Below are 20,176 nucleotides of genomic sequence, written 5' to 3' on the forward strand. Positions count from 1 at the left end.
TCAACCAATCAAATTTCGTATTTCCACTAGCCTAATACATTTTTCGTTCGTCGTCGTGGTTTTACCGATTTACTTAACCTTACTAATATCTACGGCTAATTTCAAAATTCATTGTTACGAAGCGATAAAGGTGAGATACTCGGGTAAGTTATGGCATGTCTCAAAAAATGAAAATTACCATAATTTTTGGATCGCATTAGTCGACAGAAAATGACCAAACAAATGGATGAACATGAAGGGTACTATGATGTACTTTCTAACCTGATGTGTAACCTAATTGTTTTTTCGCTAATTTTCGCGAAAAACCGCAAAAACTGATTATTGCGTCATAATCGATGACGTCATCAAAACTGAAAATTGAATTTCTCGAGAATGGTTCATTCAATTGTGCTCGTATTTTCACCAAAGATGCATTTTCATTGTCAAGTGTTATTGATTGCTGTTTGGTTTTTTTTCCCTTGGTTCAGAGTTTTATCTTCATCTTTTTAATAATGGGTCAATTTACTTTGGACACAAATTCTTTTTCAAAACAATAGTAGTGAACCTTCTTATTCAAAGTTTTGAGTTCTTAAAATACCCTGTCTATATTTTCGAAAAGCACAGCGTAAAGGCCGGTCTCCACTTGCGCGCGCTTCGATCGCGCTTTTTCGAGCAAAGCTTCCACGCTATTGGTCAAAAGAAAAATGAAGCAACTCCATTGGCGCGAACTGACGTAACGGTTGAAAAAAGTTGAAATGTGTTCAACTTTTTTTTCAAGCGCGCGCTACATTTTTATGACGTAATCTTTTTTCCAAGCAAAAAGGATTGGAAGCCCAAAAGTGCGATCGTAGCGCGCGCAAGTGGAAACCGGCCTTAATATCGAATGAATTCCAATTTATATGGTACACACCAAAATATAATACATCCAAATCCACTAAAATTTTGAAATTTATCAACTTGGTAAATTATATTGAAAAATATCATCAATAGACCTTATCGGAGTTTTTGATTTTTCTCGAGGAATTCTTAACAGATTTCTATTGTAATACTCCCGAAACAGTCCCACAATGCATCGTTTTTTAAGAAAAATAAAAAACTCCGATAAGATCTATTACAACATTTTTTCAGTTTCCTATAACTGGTCGAGTAAAACACATACGCTAATTTTCTCCTCAACTTCAACTAAACAGGATAATAATAAAATGGAACAGATTAAATTCGAAAACCAAATAATAATAATATTATTTTTTAATACCAAATACTTTTGCATGTACAAATTATAAATGGTAAAAATATTCATCTCAAAATGTAATGTAACGATTGTCAGTTAAGACCCCATTCACACGTTACGATTCCGTTTCGCAGAGTAAGCTTTCTATTGTTAAATAAACCAATAGAATTGTTTCATTTTGATTCAGTATCGAACGGAGCCGCCACGTGTGGATAGGGTCTTAACATCTTTGCAAAATCATAATTTAAGCAGAGCAAAATACATCTTATCTTAGTAAACTAGTCTGGTAATTAATCATGTCAGAGGGCGGGAACATAAAAAGCGGTGGGCGTTTGCTAAAATAGGAGCTGCGTAGGAGAACGAGCAAAAGTTGGCGAGAGGCTGCTGATTAACAGCTTTCAGCCCTTGCCGCGAAATACGAAATTATAAGCCCTCTATTTTTTGAAAAGAAGAATATTTTTAATATTTTTTATGTACGTATGATTGCAAATAGTAACACAATATCTACCTAATCCTTTTGCTCTCGGATACATAATTTTGACGTTGATAGCCATCAAGGTACTACACGTTTCTTATAAGAACAAACCTATATAAGAAATAAGGCTTCATAGCCAAAATGTTAAGAACAAGTTAAGAACATTTTAAGGCTTTATGGACTCGAATGAACCCGAAAAAATTACACAAAAATACTCACAAAATGGTGAAATCAAGAATATACAAAAAGTTAAGAACAGGGCTCGAAATAACGATATTTAGGTGGTCGGACACACTGTCCGATCAAAAATCGATTTGGGTCGGACATGTCCTAAGGCTTTTAAAGTAAAATGGGTCGGACATGACCGATTGATTTTTATGTGGGGTATACTTCAAGTCTAATACAAGCTTCTGATAGAATTTTACATTGATCACGAAGAAGCTAAACAAAATGTCAATTAATGGTCAGAAGCCCATAATATTTACTTGAAGCATGCTTTCATTTGTTGAGAGGCATCACACAAAATGAATATCTAACGCTAATGATAGCAACTTTGAGAGTTTTTGTGTGTAGTAAATAAAGAAGTTACTAATTCTATGTAAATTACAATTTCTTTTGGAAATTTCACAACGCATCTGACAAATTTTTCGAAGGCACCGAAAGTAATTGGGTCGGACATGATGTCCGACTAGAATCGATTTGGGTCGGACATTTCAGCAATTGGGTCGGACAATGTCCGATGTCCGACCGTTATTTCGAGCCCTGTAAGAACATCTGAAGGCTGTAATAATTATGAATGTTCCTATAAAAAACGTTTAGTAGTTTCATGCTTTTCTCCAGAGTTGATTTTTGGAGAACTGTGCATGTGCAAACAAACACCTTTGGAATCAAGAATCCCAATATTTTCAATTTCTATACTAAATTCAATGCCTACTTGCCTGATTGGTGCTTGCAACACATGTCAAAAGAAAGACAAAAAAGAAAAAAATGCTTTTAAATTTTCTAAAACTAATAAAATATACAGAAAAAAAAATGAAATTGAAAATATAAAAAAAAACAACATGTTTCAATTTTAAATTGCATCGTGTAACAGCTATTCCTTTTTTAATACTATAATGTCATTTCTAAGTTTCCGTTCTTTAGAAACACCTCCACATAAGCACCAACCCAATCATTCCATCTCGTCCCAACAATTTAAAAAATTGTTTTTTTAGTTTTTGATAAAAGTATTTTTGATGCGTGAGTGAGAAGTGAGACGTCTGTTGACAACTTTTCTTCACCATTACGAACTAGACTTATTTCTTACCAGTTGCGTACATTTTAGTATATTCGCGAGCTGAAACAGAAATGGTCAAAGATATACTCGAGCCTCTCTAATTCGACAAGGCCCCCCGCACTTTTTATAAAGCAAAGCAAAAAATTAATTAACCTCCTTAGACTTCCCCCCCCCTCTCACTTTAAAATTCACAGCACGGGCCCTGTTCGACGTTCTATTTTTCAATACACTTCATTACTTTAATGGGATAAACTTTCGCGGGGATTAAATTTCGCAGATTTCGCGGAATTGAGTGTCATCCGCGAAAATCCACGAAATTAAGTCCCAATGGAAATTTGGAAGGGCCACCTCATCCGCGAAATATTTCTAAACAAAACTCAAAATATGTCAAACAAATACTTTTTGAATGTTTACTGACATCAAAGAAGCGGTAATAATGTTTCAACAACGAAAATGATTTGACAACATAAGTCACAAAATCGTGAAAATATTGCCACCCAATAGTGCCACCCGCGAAATTAAGTCCCCGCGAAATTTTTGAATTTCGCAGATAGGCTAAAAATTTAATCCCCGCGAAAGTTTATCTCATTAAAGTATTCGATACCATTGAAAACCACCGTCAACAAGAAACTCTCATAAACGACGCTCTACTATTCAATGAAAAAAAAACATGATGACGCCCCCTTAAAAGAAGAAAGTTTTCAACTTTTACGAAGGGAAGGGGGATTGAAAATTCGAAACTTGAACTTTATTGATCTGATACGAAAAGTGTACGTTTACGAGCTGACTCAATACTATGGTGATCATAACTCCTTCCAAGCAATCCTTTACCTTCTCTGACAGTTTCAAAGCTATGTTTTCCAAACCTTCTAAAAATTTTAACGGGAAAGAACGGGATGATCGAAAACACCAAATAACTGGAGAAAACAAAAAAAGAGGGGGATCTTTAGGCGAAAAGCGGCCAGGTGACTTCAAGAGACATTTTTTTTTTTTGGGAATCAGAATAAGACCCTCAGACCCCCCCCCCACCCCGGGAGAACAAGAAATTAGTATGTTTAAAATAACGGGAAGCCTATAGAAAAAGGCAAAACACTTGAACCTTAGAAGCCGACCTCCTAAAAAAAGAGATCTGAAGCATTGTAAAATCTCTTTAAAAAAACAAAATGATCCAAACCGGTTTTGAGGGCCTGTTCTTCGTTGCTTTTCCATAGTTCAGCGACATCGTTGGCTAAAGGATCATCTGGATTGGGAGCACTCATTAGTGCTTGAATGGATAGCAAGACTGTTCGTATCTGTAATGCAGGACTCCATTTATCTAGTACATAGAAAGATTCATCATTAAAAAAATTAGAAAGATTTTCTCTTTTCTGGGTTGTCCAGGAAAAATTGGATTTTATAGAGATAAAAAAGTCATGATATCAATCTTTTTACTGCATTAAGCAATTTATAAATAAGGTTTTTGGCAGTCTCTATGAGAAATATAACACTAAGTGGGACAAATAAATTGTAACAAAAAGTCCGTAGGATGTGATGGCCCAGCGACTCAAAAAAGTAACAAGGCGCTGTTTCTTCCTAAATTAACTTGAAGTGACAAAGTGCTGCTTCATCCAAAACGTACATATAGCACCACAGACAGCAACATAATAATGAAAGGCCTGGTGCTTGGCCAACAAACCTTTTAAAATATCTAAACAAATTCTTCCAAGTTTATCGACATTCGGATGATATATTTTGGTCATGAACCGAACTTTGGGAGCAGCCATTGGATATTCTTCTGGTAAGAACAACTCCAAGTTGAACGTCCCTCCTTCAAAAGGTGACTGAAAAAAACGTGTATCTGATTTTAGTATGTTGTAGACCTCTCGCTAATACGAACTTCTATAATTCGAATCTCTCTCTCTCTAATTCGAGCAAATTGGACCTCCCGTTAGAGTTCGAAGTCAATTTTTCACGATAGGGTTTGAAAGCAAAAACCTTCTTAAAGCAATAATTAACAAGCAACATGCTGAATGGATCTACCTGATGATGAAAGCTAGATAATAAGGCAATAAGGAGAAAAATTAAAACAATCAGTCAGACGATATACCGTTTTGCGAAAATGCATAAAACATTAAATTTTATCATTGATTGTTGATGGGGGAAGAGGGAAGGGGAGTAAAATCAATTTTATTGAAAATTGAAACATGCTTGATGGTGGGCGTTGCTATTAATAATGTTTTTGAATGAAAAAACAACCAATTATAAGGAAAAAGTCCAATGAATATCTAGAAAAACGGCGATTTCCGGCACATTCCAGGCATTTTCCGCCGGAAAATTTTTTCTCAAAAATCGGACTCGGCCATGTTTTGAGCATTGTTAATACGCATCTTTGAGCAAAAAATCAGAAAAAACTAATTATAAAATCTCGAGAAAATGCCAAAAAACCAGTTTTCCGGCATATTTCCGGCATTTTCGGCCGGAAATGAATTTTTTTCAAAAATCGGGCTCAGTCACAATTTAGGTATTGACATTTTGCATCATTGTGCAAAATTTCATGAAAAAATATAAAGTACAGCTCAAGAAATTCAAGAAATACCGTTTTTCCGGCGAAAATCTGCTGTTCCGGCGATTTTTAGAAAGTTCCGGCTTCAAAAATCAATTTTATTGGAAATTGAAACATGCTTGATGGTGGGCATTGCTATTAATAATGTTTTTGAATGAAAAAACAACCAATTATATGGAAAAAGTCCAATGAAAATCTAGAAAGACGGCGATTCCCGGCATATTTCCGGCATTTTCGGCCAGAAAAAATTTTTTCTCAAAAGTCGGACTAGGCCATGTTTTGGGCATTGTTAATACGCATCTTTGAGCAAAAAATCAGAAACAAGCTAGATGCTGAATGGACCTACCTGATGATGAAAGTTAGATAGCAATGCAAGGAGAAAAATGAAAAAAAATCAGTCGGAAAACATAGCGTTTAGCGAAAATGCATAACGCAAGAAATTCATCATTGATTGATTGTGGGGGAGAGGGAAGGGTTATAGGGAAAAAATAAATAGAAAGTTCTGGTCGAAATCAGTTTTATTGACAATTGAATCATGCTTGATGGTGAGCCTTGTTATCGATAATGTTTTTGTGTGAAAAACATAGAAATATGAGGAAAAAACCCAATGAAAATCTGCAAAAACGGCGATTTCTGGAATTTTCAACCGGAAAAAATTTTTTCTCAAAAATCGAACACGGCCATGTTTTGAGCATTGCGAATACGCATCTATCTGCAAAAAATCAGAAAAAAATAAAAATAAAAATTCGAGGAAATGTCAAAAAACCGGTTTGTCCGGCATATTTCCGGCATTTTAGGCTGGAAAAAAATGTTTTTCGAAAATCGGGCTCCGTCACATTTTAGATATTGTCATATTGCGTCAGTGTGCAAAATTTCATAAAAAAATATAAAGGACAGCTCGAGAAATTCAAGAAATACTGTCTTTCCGGCGAAAATAGGTTGTTCCGGCGACTTTTAAAAAAGTTCCGGCTTCAAAAATCAATTTTATTGAAAATTGAAACATGCTTGATAGTGGGCATTGCTATTAAAAATGTTTTTGAATGAAAAAACAACCAATTATAAGGAAAAAGTCCAATGAAAATCTAGAAAAACGGCGATTTCCGGCATATTTCAGGCATTTTCCGCCGGAAAAAATTTTTTCTCAAAAATCGGGCTCGGCCATGTTTTGGGCATTGTTAATAAGCATCTTTGAGCAAAAAATCAGAAAAAACTAATGATAAAATCTCGAGAAAATGCCAAAAATCCAGTTTTTCCGGTATATTTCCGGTATTTTCGGCCGGAAATGAATTTTTTTCAAAAATCAGGCTTCGTCACAATTTAGGTATTGACATTTTGCATCAGTGTGCCAAAATTTCATGAAAAAATATAAAGTACAGCTCAAGAAATTCAAGAAATACTGTTTTTCCGGCGAAAATCGGCGTTCCGTTCCGTTGTTCCGGCGATTTTTAGAAAGTTCCGGCTTCAAAAATCAGTTTTATTGACAATTGAATCATGCTTGATCGTGGACATTGCTATTAATAATGTTTTAAAACAACGAAATATAAGGAAAAAGTCCAATGAAAATCTGCAAAAACGGCGATTTCCGGCATATTTCCGGCATTTTCGACCGGAAAAGATTTTTTCTCAAAAATTGGACTCGGCCAAGTTTTGGGCATTGCTAATACGCATCTTTGTGCAAAAAATCAGAAAAAACTAATGATGAAATCTTGAGAAAATGCCAAAAAACCGGTTTTTCCAGCATATTTCCGGCATTTTTGGCCGGAAATGATTTTTTTTCGAAAATCGGGCTCCTTCACATTTTGGGCATTGCCATTTTGGGCATTGCCATTTTGCATCATTGTGCCAAAAATCAGAAAAAACTAATGAGCCAATCCTGAGAAAAGCTGGTAACAGACGGACGGACGAACCGACGAACGGACGAACGGACAGAGGTTAATTTATAGGACCTCCAGGTAGGTCCAAAAACTAATGATGAAATCTCGAGAAAATGCCGAAAAACCAGTTTCTCCGGCATATTTCCGCCATTTTCGGCCGGAAAATTTTTTTTTTCGAAAATCGGGTTCTGTCACATTTTGGGCATTGCCATTTCGCATCATTGTGCAAAAAATTAATGAGCCGATCCCGAGAAAAGCTGGCAACGAACGAACGAACGAACGAACGAACGAACGAACGAACGGACAAGGGTTACTTTAAAGGACTACCTTAGGTAGGTCCAAAAATATCTTGTTTTAAACAAGTTTTGTAAAGGTTATTGCTACCAAGATAGAATTCGTAGAGACTAGAACTCGTTTCTTGTGCAAGCCTTCAGTAATCAAATTGTTTTGTTATCAAACCTACTATTTGAAGGGCAATGAAAGTTTAACATCAGAAAATTTCAAAGGGGAATATTCTTACATCTTTTGGTCCTGCCATTTGCACATGAAAGTATCTTCCGTTGTGTTCGTCTGGAAGTGCGGTGATTCCTGCGATCGGTTCTGACACCAGTCTACTTGTTTCCTAGAAGACAAAATACAGGCTAAAATTGTATAATAAAATATTTTTGAAGATTCCACTTGACATAAAAAATTTCCTTATTTTCAAACAACTTCTAAAATTTGTCCACCAATTTCAAATTTTCAGGTAGACGCTGTAACGCTGCTAAAATTTTAGATAATATCAGAGATAAATGATCAATTTGTAAAGTTATAAGAAAGTTCTTGTATAAAAAAGGTTATGAAAGTTTACCATGACTCTCTGACAGTCAAGTGCAGTTGCTGGGGGTAAATTTAGACTTATTTTACACTCAAGATAATTATGTTGGGTTGTTGTTTGTTGGGCGCATAAGCTACACAAATTTAGCCTTCAACATGGTCGAAAGCGGTATTAACAGTAAAGGGCAGAAAACAACCCGATACCCCCTGCTGGGCCCAAAAGCCAGGTGTTGAATATTCAACAATGTTTAGCCTCTACCGCCCCTGGAAAATTTGCTAATACCTGGAATGGAATGAAAGGAAATAGCTGATTGTCGGAGGAACGTATGAAGAAACTGACTGAAAATTTGTTGTCAAAATATTTCTTTTCTTTTCAATTTGACAGTTTGTTGTAAACAAATTAACCTCTGTTCTGATTAAATTACAAATCTTATTTTTGGATTTGCGTCATATGTTATTGTAAAATTAATTTTTTGAGGTGAATAAGACCCTAAGTTTTCAAGTCAGAATTCATTGCCAGTAATGCTGCAGTGTGGTTTGAAATATTGCTGTATGTCTGGTGGAAAATGGACAATGGACTCTGAATGTAAACATTACTACAGCTAGAATATTTTCTTTATTTGAACAAAAGGTTCAAAGTTTGTTTACTTTTTATTTCACTACGTCTCTCTGTCTTATTCTGCTGTAGTAAGCAATTACAAACTCCCGATTCTTGTTTTTGTCAGTTTTGTTTGGCTTCCACTTTGAATTTTTATTCTATGTCTGTGTACTCAGCAATGTCGTTATCTCGAAGGACTTGGCGATTTGCCTGAGCGGAGCACCTGTGTCAAATTTAATTGAAGCTCCATTAGTTTGATTTATTACCTTAACCACCAATTATTTTTATATTCTTGATGCCAAGGGCGCCCCAAGGAGAGGGTTAAATATTGTATCAGATAAGGTACTGTACCTAAATTATATAGTGCTGCCTGTGCAAGGCATTCAGCTGGAATCGGCAATTCTAGTGTTTCCTTCCTTTAAAGACGGGGGCTACGTAATCAAGGACACTTTCAAACTTCTGGTTCGAATTCAAATCGTTTGGTTCGGACCTTTATTTCATACATGAAACTCAATGTTTATTAATAAGAAACCTTTTCTTTTCCTTGATGTGTATAAGAAGCGTAAAAGTCGACAAAAAAAAAAGCAAAAAAGGGCTATGAAAAAATTTTCTCTGCGTACGTACATTTTCCTTTGACCCCTTGATTTGCATGAAACTGTTCCGAAAGGCTGAAAAAATTCTCAAAAATTTAACTTCTTTTGGTGTTTTTGTATTCTCTAGGGGCCAGGTTTTAAGAAAAAATGGTTTCATCACACTTTACAAGATGTTTTCATGTTTTCAATTTTTTTCCACAGCTTTTACAGCTAAAAAAAAATATGTCCTGTACGCGACAAAATTGTAGCAGTGTAACAGCCTCTCACTTTGAAGAGAAAATTGTAATAACAAATAACTTTTGGGAAATCTTCATAAACCTTTAGACTTTCAGAAAAACTTATGAATAGGGGGAAAATCACTCTTTAACCTTCAATAACTTGCAATTATACAACAAACTTAAAAAATCTAAGGAAGCAATATGGTGTAGATTTACCGATCAATGTAAAAGATTTGGTCAAAATAGAATTTTCTTGTTAGATTTAAGGATTTTCAAATTTTGTCGCGTAAGGGACAAATGGAAATCCTAATTTTGTCCCGTACGCAACACATAAAGCTGCATAAAGTGTGAAATATTCTGAAAAAGAAGATACATATGGTAAAACTTTTAGTGACTTTTGATACATACATAAGAGTGACTTAAGGGAATACAAAACATTTTTTGTACATATTACTGATTTTGAGTATTTGAGTCCGCCGTGTACGGGACAAGTGTGGTTTTTTCAGCATGATGAGTGTCTCAGCGCAAATTTGGTTAAAAATTTAATTTCTTTTCATATAAAAGTGTCTGAAAAACATGACACATGTTTAGGTAATTTTTGGGCCAGAAAAAGTTTACTTATCTCACAGTCAGCTATTTGGAAAACCGTGCCATTTTTCATTTTGGAACAATTTCCCGCAAATCCTGTAGATTTTCAAATAAAGCAGCATGTGATAGATTGTAGTCTAATCTTACCCTGGGTTTATTAAAAAAAACACGATTGAAAAGATCTCATTTTAAAGAGGGATGTCGAAATTAGAACAGGGGGGTTCTAATTGTTCTGTTCTGTTCTAATTTCGACATCCCTCTTTAAAATGAGATCTTTTCAATCGTGTTTTTTTTAATAAACCCAGGGTAAGATTAGACTACAATCTATCACATGCTGCTTTATTTGAAAATCTACAGGCTGTCTGGAATTTCGAAAAATAGAAGAATTTTTGCAGTTTTTGAGACTGCAGATTTTTTCATGTAAGCAGCATACAATATCCTGATAACAGTTGTTCGTAATTTTCTTACACGCACGATAAACCTCTGAACAGCTCTGAAGGCACTTGAAATTTAAACATCTGAGGAAAATAGTCCTCCCGCGGAAAATTCTACAACAAGAATCTTGTTGTGTTCAGGAAAGTCAAAAACTGATACAACGCCCTATAGACCTTTTCTCATTTCCATCTGCCATCTTGAATTATATGCAAAAATACAGGAACACAAAATTCGTGGTTGGATTTAGTTGGAAAGTATGCAAAACATATGCAAGTTTACAGAAAGATTCAAAAGACAACAAAGCATCTTATAAAGAAATACTATAATCATTAGAACAATAAAAGATAGAATTTCTTAATCCAAAAAGAAATATTTACAGAACAACAAAAGCCTTTAAGAAATTTGTTCTTAAAGACAAAGCATATTCTGTTTTCATGCCATTAAAAAATTCCAAGAAGACGGAGTACACACATCAAACTTTCAAAACACGCAAACTGAAAGCAGAAATTATGATGTCACATATTCTTTCCCGCGCAAGAAATATTAAAATCCCCGTTTTGATAAACAAGGTCAACCGCAACACGTTAGTAGAAGCCGCTGTAAATCAGGGGGTTCAGATCAATGTTTTTAATTTGATCATTTGGCGGTTCTATTCCTAGGAGAATAATTTATCGTCAGCCGAATAAGGATTATTTTTGTACCTTTGCTGGTGATTTTTCAGCTTGAGTTTATGTCTAATGTTATGGTTTTTAGAAGTGCTTGTTCTAAGAGATGAGCGGATATAATTATTTTTAGTTTTCAAGAGAAGCAAATTTAATCTTTCTTCTACAAGATTACACTTTAATATAATGCCAATTATGCATGTAAGTTTTATATTAATACTTTCTTTTTGCATATGTTTTGCATACTTTCTATGGGAATTTCACCCCATGTTTTCACCCATCCCTTTAGAGCTTCAGCGTGGTGGGTAGAAAACAATCACATCTGATCTCAGATTACCATCTGAAAGCTGAGGTTTGCAGCTTTCTAGTGCTAAAATTTTAATAAATGACCCCTCATTTTTCTCACAAAGGTAAGGACTTTCAAAATAAAATAGTTTCGTTTTCAAAAATTGAGGGGAAAATTTTGCCCTACTGTATCCACCCTACAGTGTAGACCTAACTCTTCACACAAAAATTACGGGAAATGCATGTTTGGACTTTGTACCCTATGCTGCACTCAAGCACTTAAGCCAAAGTTCCCGCAAAGGCGGGACAAAAATCAGTTTTTTGGAAGTTTGCAAAAAAAACGCCACATAGAAGATCTTTCAAATTCAGTATGTGAATAGAGCAGTAAAAAATACAACTTTTCTATTTATACTTTTTTTTGCAAAAGGGCCAAATTGAAAAGTAGTCAACCAAAACACAAAATCAAAAATCTTACAAACAAAATAAGTAACTGCGATTTTTTTTTAAATATAACCCTTAAATTTTACAATTTCAACTTTTAAATCAACCGAGTCGCACTTTTAGACTCTGTAATCAGGTGATTATATCGAAACACAACTAGTGAGGTTTGTAACGGAAGGACAAGTGTTAAAATATAATGATTAATGGACCTTCTTTTGAAAAATAAAATGATTAATCAAAAATGAAATGTGTTTTAAAACAAGTACATACCCTAGTTAGTTTAATAGGTTTATTCATTTTGAAATAAGTCAAACAACAAAAAAGTACTGCAAGCAGAAACTTTTTTCAAATATCATATTCCTTCCGTGACAATTTCAAGACAAAAAGTTTTTTCACCAGTTTTGTGCAAGTACACTATTCTTGATATTATTGCAAGTTCTAACTATTGGTACCCCCTAACAAAAAATGAAATTAGATTCCAAAGCAACCTCCTTCACATTCACTTACAAGGTCTGAAATTATTGTCCTTCCGTGACACTTTCACCTTGTCCTTCCGTGACGGATTCAAAATATCTTGTTATTTTTAGAAATCTTGGACTTCAATGGGTCTAATCCATTTCAGGAGAGTGTCCTACGAGGTTTAGAACCATTGGGAACCAGCTCAACCCTGTATGGAGCTCAGAATAAGCTTAACTAAGGCTCCAGTACAGCGCTGTAAGCTTACAGCGTAAGCCCAGGCGGCTCTGGAGGCCTAAAAACCGGTTTTCTGGCAAAACTACTGTTCCCAGCCAGTTCTAAACCCTCAAAATCGCTTCAACACCATGGAAATATGCTAATTAGAGCTATTGGAAGTAGCTCACTTGCTTGAAAGGTCGCGTTTTTACGTTTTTTGCTTAAAAAATATAATCTTTCCTGTAAAATTTGCTAATTATCATCACCATTATGGTTGAACAATAAAAATACAGTTTCAAGGTTTTGAAATGAACTGAATAGTAAAAATGGGTATGATTCATAATATGATGTGTCACTCCACTAGTTTCAGTCAACATTTCTAACGCTATTGCTGATTTTGAAAAATAGGAATTTTTTCCTTCCGTGACGGTGTCCTTCCGTGACACTGACCTTTCTCAGTTGCAAAGGCCTGTAGCCATCGAAATTAATTTTTTTGACTCAGTTCTTTTTTCAATGAAAGCAGATAGAAGTTTCTTCTGGTGGTATTTTGGTTTTAAAATTATCTTTAAATTTCACAGGAATCTGAATCAGCATACTTTGGTCTTTTTTAATGTCTTTGCTGCGTTCCTTCCATGACAGAACCTTCAAAGTTCAATTATTCAACGAGGAAAAACTTTTTTTTGGTTTGGAAGTAGTAGTACTATAAAGGCTTTAATTCAGGACTAATACTATTTTCATTAAGTTTACCATTTATCAAAAATAGACCAAAAAAGGCTCTGATTTCCTTCCGTGACAGAAACGGGACTTTTCAATTTGACAGTGTGGTTATTAATTTTGTTAGATCTGACAAATTGATGTTTGTAATTTCACTTTATAGTTTTGATTCCCATTGAAGAATCATATTCTGGTTTTCATGTTATTAGATGCTGTTTTAGAGCTTTAGGTCTACACTGCCCTAAACATTAGACTAAGGGGTCAGTCACAAATTGATTCTAGGTTAGAAGAACGTCAATTGACGTTTTAAAAGCTGACCCACCCACCCACACCCAAAAACGTCAAACACCTTGATATCCCCGAAAATCGATAAAACCTGCCTTCATTGCTGTTTCGTCAGCCATCTTGATTTTCACTACGGCTCGCATAGTTTATTATATTTGAAAAAAAAAAGAAACGGAGATAATTTCTAAACTTGTTCACAAAATTCCCGTAATTAATTATCTCCGTAGTATGTAGCGACAGAAAGAACGGCCATCTGCAAAAATTCAAGGGCCGTTCGGGCCGTCAAACAAAGAAAAGACATAAACATCGGGCCGTTTGTTTTGGTTTTCAAAACAAACGAAGCGATCAAACAGAAACATGGCGAGAAGTAATATTTGGCATGGAATGAAAAATCGATGTTTCTGAAAAACGTCAACAACCCTTAACCCACCCACCCATATACGTCAATTGACGTTCTTCTAACTTAAAATCGATTTGTGACTGACCCCTAAACTTAATGGTATTTTCCTCAGATGGTTAATTTAAAAGGGCCTTCAGAGGTTTCCCATGCCCTAAAGAAAATTATGACCAGCTGTTATCAGGTTAGCCCTGACTGCCTGCATGTATTTTTAACACCTGCTGGCGGCGGCGGCGGGAATACATCTCAATGGCGGCTGTCTTACCAAACTCATCTAATGCCAATCAAACTAATCAAGAGATTTTCCTAAAGTTCACTAGGACTTCGGTAATTTCACAGGTATTGTTAGATTTTGAAGGATAGTTTGATTACAAAAATTGGTTTGTTTTGTAGGGTTCGGTGGTTGACACACCGTCTAGACAACCTGTATCAGAGATGTTACAAGCTAAGAGACGACCCTTGACCAGGGACATCCTCCAAATTTAGATTGAGAAATCATACCTTCATTATTCTTCTGGGTAGTCCTGCCATGATGATCTGTCTCCTTTGAATCTTAAAATAAAAAGTTGAACTGTCTTTTTTGTCTTGGATATTTCTCTTCGACCATTCAGCCGTGTCCAACTTGAAACTATCATTAACTTCTATGCTACATGATATAATATATACGCATATTACGAGGTCAATTTTGACTATGATTTCTCCTTTGGCACTTGGTCTCTTTGATATATAGACTAGAATGAAATTAAATTTATGACCTTCTTCTCCTCTTTTTTATCTAAAATTTTCAGAGTACAATTTAGAACTTCAAAAAGTGTGAAAAAGTGGCTTCAAGTAGTTTAGAGGTTACATTATTGTAGTATAGTACTATAAATGAAAATTGCAGTATAGCAATGTTAACTCCGACTGTACACACATTTTCCTTCGATTTTACCTTGATTTTCCAACCCGACTTTCTTTACCAGTAATCCGCCGGTTCACGCAAAGAGAAATTTCGTTCTTTATGCACCAAGTTACCAACTAAGCAAAACAAATTTGTAGTGAGTATTCAGTTTAAATCTATTTGTTGTTAGAAGGTAACTTGAACACCCCTTCCGTGAGGCGTGTTCAACAAAATGAAATCGGTAATTCTTTTTAGGTAAGGAGTCAAAGAAAAGGCGGCGATTGATTCTGGCGTGCGTGTTCTGGTCGTGCAACCCGGCATTTAAATGCGAAAGCATCCACCGAAGAGGGACTTCAAAATATCTGTTCTGAAGGCACGTTCCAGCTGGATATGGCGGTCTGTTCTTAGCGAACTAAAGAAAAAAGTCTGCTGGAAAAAAGTGGTCTGTTCTACTGAAGATTGGGACCAGCTGGAAAATTATGATCTGGTTCTACTGAAGATTGGGACCAGCTGGAAAATTATGATCTGTTCTACTGAAGATTGGGACCAGCTGGAAAAATATGATCTGTTCTTATGAAAAAATAGTTTGATATCCAAATAATAAGGTGTGTAAGAATCTCCTATCTGTTCTGAGGGAATTTCAAAAAAGCCAAAAAGTCTTTGAGATCTGTTCTTTTCCTTCTGAATGTGGTTGCCTGGAGTGGCAGCTGAAAATTCTCCATCTGTAAGAACATCTGGAAATCTGTTCGCACAGATATTTAAGAGCAGATGCACCTAAGAATCAGAAAAAGTGGGATCATGGGGGTCTTCAAATCTTCCTGAAATTTTGACACAAGGTCACATATCTTGGGTGGATCACACACAAAAAATTTCAGCTCTCTAGCAACAGCGGTTGGTAAGTTATGCCCAATTTACGAAAATGTAATTTACAGACCAGTAATTTACTGACCAGAATTTAAAACTTTAATAACTAGGCCAATTTTGATCCGATTAAGCTGAAATTTTGCACACTGGTAGATTTTGGTACTATCTTTCAGTTTTTGATGAAAAAAAATTTTTCAGGTCAACAGGAATTCCGCCATTTTGATTTTTCAATTTTCCAAAAAATCTTTACCGGATGACTCTGGCTTGATTTCCCAAAAAAGGGTCTTCAAATTTTCAACTTTTGCCTTTTCGGAAAGCTCTAAGGCTGTACTTTCAGGATATAAAAAAATTTCCATAGAGATATTTTGTCAAATTGAGAAAATGACCGCCCAAGTTCAGCTTTTCACTGATTTTCATTTTTCCCTCGTTTCCAGGCCCCCGTATTTCAGAGTGAGAGGTCAAATAAAGATTGGAAATCCAATATTTGGATTCAGATTTTTTAGTTGTTTCAGGATATGTATGGTTATAAGTACTTTAAAGCAATATCTGAAGAGCTATTAGGCTTAGAAAGTACAGGTAAAAACATGCGATTTAGGCAGATTTTAGGTTTTTCGCAGTTTCCCACCCCCTAAAGCCCCTTCTGGGTGAGAAAGGAGTTTCTGTAAGCTGCACCTTTTGGTCCATAGTTGATGTACTCCATACATATAACACAATATGCTGAAAGAAACTTTCTCAGATAGCTCTACTTCAAGCAAAATCAAGCTAAAGTTTGAGAAATAACGGTAGATTACCACCTTTTACCAGATTACCAGATTTTAATACATTTAATGGTCTAAGTAGGGTTTTGGTGTCCGTCTATATTTTCAACTTTTGTACCTTTTCGGAAAGCTCTAAGGCTGTACTTTCAGGATATAAAAAAATTTCCATGGAGTTATTTTGTCAAATTGAGAAAATGACCGCCCAAGTTCAGCTTCAAAACCCTACTTAGACCATTAAATGTATTAAAATCTGGTAATCTGGTAAAAGGTGATAATCTACCGTTATTTCTCAAACTTTAGCTTGATTTTGCTTGAAGTAGAGCTATCTGAGAAAGTTTCTTTCAGCATATTGTGTTAGTATGTATGGAGTACATCAACTATGGACCAAAAGGTGCAGCTTACAGAAACTCCTTTCTCACCCAGAAGGGGCTTTAGGGGGTGGGAAACTGCGAAAAACCTAAAATCTGCCTAAATCGCATGTTTTTACCTGTACTTTCTAAGCCTGATAGCTCTTCAGATATTGCTTTAAAGTACTTATAACCATACATATCCTGAAACAACTAAAAAATCTGAATCCAAATATTGGATTTCCAATCTTTATTTGACCTCTCACTCTGAAATACGGGGGCCTGGAAACGAGGGAAAAATGAAAATCAGTGAAAAGCTTAACATGGACGGTCATTTTCTCAATTTGACAAAATATCTCCATGGAAATTTTTTTATATCCTGAAAGAACAGCCTTAGAGCTTTCCGAAAAGGTACAAAAGTTGAAAATTTGATAACCCCACTTTTGGGAAATCAAGCCTAGAGTCATCCGGTAAAGATTTTTTGGAAAATTGAAAAATCAAAATGGCGGAATTCCTGTTGACCCGAAAAATTTTTTTTCATTAAAAACTGAAAGATAGTACCAAAATCTACCAGTGTCCAAAATTTCAGCTTAATCAGATCAAAATTGGCCTAGTTATTAAAGTTTTAAATTCTGGTCAGTAAATTACTGGTCTGTAAATTACATTTTCGTAAATTGGGCATAACTTACCAACCGCTGTTGCTAGAGAGCTGAAATTTTTTGTGTGTGATCCACCCAAGATATGTGACCTTGTGTCAAAATTTCAGGAAGATTTGAAGACCCCCATGATCCCACTTTATATTGAGCTCTTCTGATTCTTAGCTGCATCTGCTCTTAAACTGTTATCTGGAAATTAAGTTTCTGTTCTTAAAAGTCCTTCAGTCGAGCTGGAATTTAGCGATCTGTTCTTATAAGATTTTGTCTTATCCTGGTAGATAAGAACAGTTATTAACTCACATAAAATCAATCACCTGGTAATTTCGTACCTGTTCTGAAGGTTTTTTACCTCCTAGCTGAAAAAATATAACTGTTCTGAAGTAAAAATTTCTCCCCTGGAAAACGAGGAACTGTTCTTAATTTCGGGGAGATCCTTCCCGCTGGCAAATCAGAACAGATATTTGCAAATTTTAGGTCGGTGGCTGCTTCTGTAAATGGTGTCTGTGACAAGAGTAGAATTTAATCTTCTACCTGTTTACCCCTAGTAGTAATCTTGATAGGATAGTAGAAAGTTATGGGACTTGTGAAACGGTCGTTCGATCTCAACATTGCCACTAGAGGGAGGGGCACTACTGTCGCGTCGACTGTATAATCGGCCTTTTGACTGTTTTGATGTTTACTGATAGCGAACAGACCGAGGACTTACCTAGGCTTCTGCTCATCCTCTAGCGAAAAAAGTTTCTTATAGGAAGTATATCTATAGAGGTCTGCGATTCAGACCAGGACTTACCTTTCGCTGAAGGAGGCCAGTATCGTCATAAAACTCAAACAGATAAGATTGGAAAACGCGTTTTCGTCAACAGGCACCTCGCCAAAAACGGCTTTCAAAGTCGGACCCTGTAAGTAAAAAGGTAGGTACACCCTTACAGTGCATTTTATCTAACGTTTCTGGCACTTACAGTGTAGTTTGACTTCCTCTTGCATTTTACTGAAAGCACCTGAAAATGAGCCTAAAATATCGACACAATGTGCAAAGCAAATCAAAATAATGGGTGCAAACTATAAAGATACATCAGATTTTTACTATCAGACTTGCAATTTAGCATTCCCCAAACACACCCTTAAGGCCTGGGCAAACCGATATCCAACGTGCCCTTTTTCTGATGTTGGATGAAATCTTTGGAAAAAATGAAAATTCAAAAAAAGAAGAAAAAAATCGTGTTGGATGGTGTTGGATGAAGTTTGATCGCCATCAAACATTTCATCCAACATTTGCGGCGAGATCAAAGAAGCTCTCTCATTGAATTGTGTAATTTTTCGTGTTGGATTGGTTTGGTGGTACTTTTTTTCTTTATTTTTTGAATTTTCATTTTATTCCAAGTCATGTCGGATGAAATGTTGGACTGGTTTGCCCTGGCCTTTACAGTGTGTCCAGCTAAAAGAAGACCCTTATAGTGCATTTCTAGGCTCTCGAAAAACCTACCCTTAAGAGCGGCATATGCCGTTGGTCGGAAAATATGAGTCCCCCCTGGGGATTGGCAAAAGACATAAAACAAAAGGTTGGGTTTTTATATTTGATTCTATTTTCTAAAAAATGTCAGAAGTTACTTTTAATAACGAAGTTTTTAAAATAAACAGAAATAAAACTATAAAACGCAAAAATATAACAACAACAAACAAAAATTCATCATTTTGACAATAATAATTATAATAATGGGGAAAATGTATACAAAATTAGAGATTGTTAAAAAATAAAGATTTTTATTTGACAACAACTGTAACATACACATAAATATTTTGCGAAGAATTTTGGTTGAAAAGTATGTTGGAATAGTTTAAAAAGCGATGACGTAATCCACTAAAACGTTGTTTTTTTTAAAAGGCAAACTTGAAATCTCGAGAAATATCGTTCATGGTGAAAGAGTTAAACGGTCAGTCATTTAAGAAAGTTTAAATAAAAGGGTTCTTTACATTCATTACTGTATGCTAAAGAAAACGTCAATATTGAGAGGTTCGAGGCCACACAAACATCTTTAGAGCTGACAAGTATATTTGAAGTGACAGTGAGGCATTTTATAACATTTTAATACAACGCTTTTAGAGAACCAATTAATTTTGACTGAGGCTATAATGTTCTAACTTTTTTTTCGAAGACACATTTCTTAAAGGCGCATAAAAACAACATTTTCCGTGTTACTTCTAAAATATAAATTGCTAGGAATTTGAGAAAAAAAACTAATTTGCTCAAAAGTTGGGATGATTAAGTCTCCCAAGTCTCCTTTCTTCCGCTGGGCCTGACGAACAGAGCCTTAGATTTTAGAAGTAACATTTTGAGCCTTCAGCCTCCCCACGTTTACGGTTGTTCCGCCGGGCCTGTTCCTTTCTTATTTTTCTGTAGTAAGTAGTAATTAAGCTATCAAGTGTTGTCAATCTTCAGATTTAAAAAATGGTCACATTCAAACAGCGAGCGAATGAGAACTCAAAGCTTATGGGAAGAGATGGAGTTTTTATAAGCTCTTATTTGATTTGGTTGGTCGTTAACCAGTAATAAGACAGTTTTGTTACTTTTTCTAAAGAGCACGTCATTTTT

The 20,176-nt window shown here is 35.4% G+C and overlaps 1 protein-coding gene across 1 annotated transcript; it reads right to left on the reverse strand.

The window, feature by feature from the left end:
* Window positions 1-1,196: 1,196 nt before the first annotated feature.
* LOC136802752 (ubiquitin-conjugating enzyme E2 N-like) lies at window positions 1,197-15,080 on the reverse strand. Its single transcript, XM_067059513.1, has 6 exons — window positions 15,013-15,080; window positions 14,583-14,633; window positions 7,898-7,999; window positions 4,637-4,781; window positions 4,136-4,276; window positions 1,197-3,021 (listed from the first exon to the last, which is right to left on the reverse strand). Exons 2-6 carry the CDS (start codon window positions 14,610-14,612, stop codon window positions 2,981-2,983), a joined length of 459 nt encoding a protein of 152 aa, XP_066915614.1. The 5' UTR covers window positions 14,613-14,633; window positions 15,013-15,080; the 3' UTR covers window positions 1,197-2,980.
* Between the last annotated feature and the right edge of the window lie 5,096 nt (window positions 15,081-20,176).

This window comes from Clytia hemisphaerica, unplaced genomic scaffold, assembly GCF_902728285.1.
Source record: "Clytia hemisphaerica strain Z4C2 unplaced genomic scaffold, Clytia hemisphaerica genome assembly, whole genome shotgun sequence".
NCBI classification, from domain to species: domain Eukaryota; kingdom Metazoa; phylum Cnidaria; class Hydrozoa; order Leptothecata; family Clytiidae; genus Clytia; species Clytia hemisphaerica.

Excerpts from the sequence above, each read along its gene's own strand:
- LOC136802752 (XM_067059513.1), bottom strand. The coding sequence starts at position 14,612 with ATGGCAGGACTACCCAGAAGAATAATGAAG. Across the intron at positions 4,277-4,636 it reads TTGTTTAGATATTTTAAAAG|ATAAATGGAGTCCTGCATTA; the intron begins GTTTGTTGGCCA and ends TCTATGTACTAG. Across the intron at positions 3,022-4,135 it reads AGAACAGGCCCTCAAAACCG|CTCGCGAATATACTAAAATG; the intron begins GTTTGGATCATT and ends TTTCTGTTTCAG.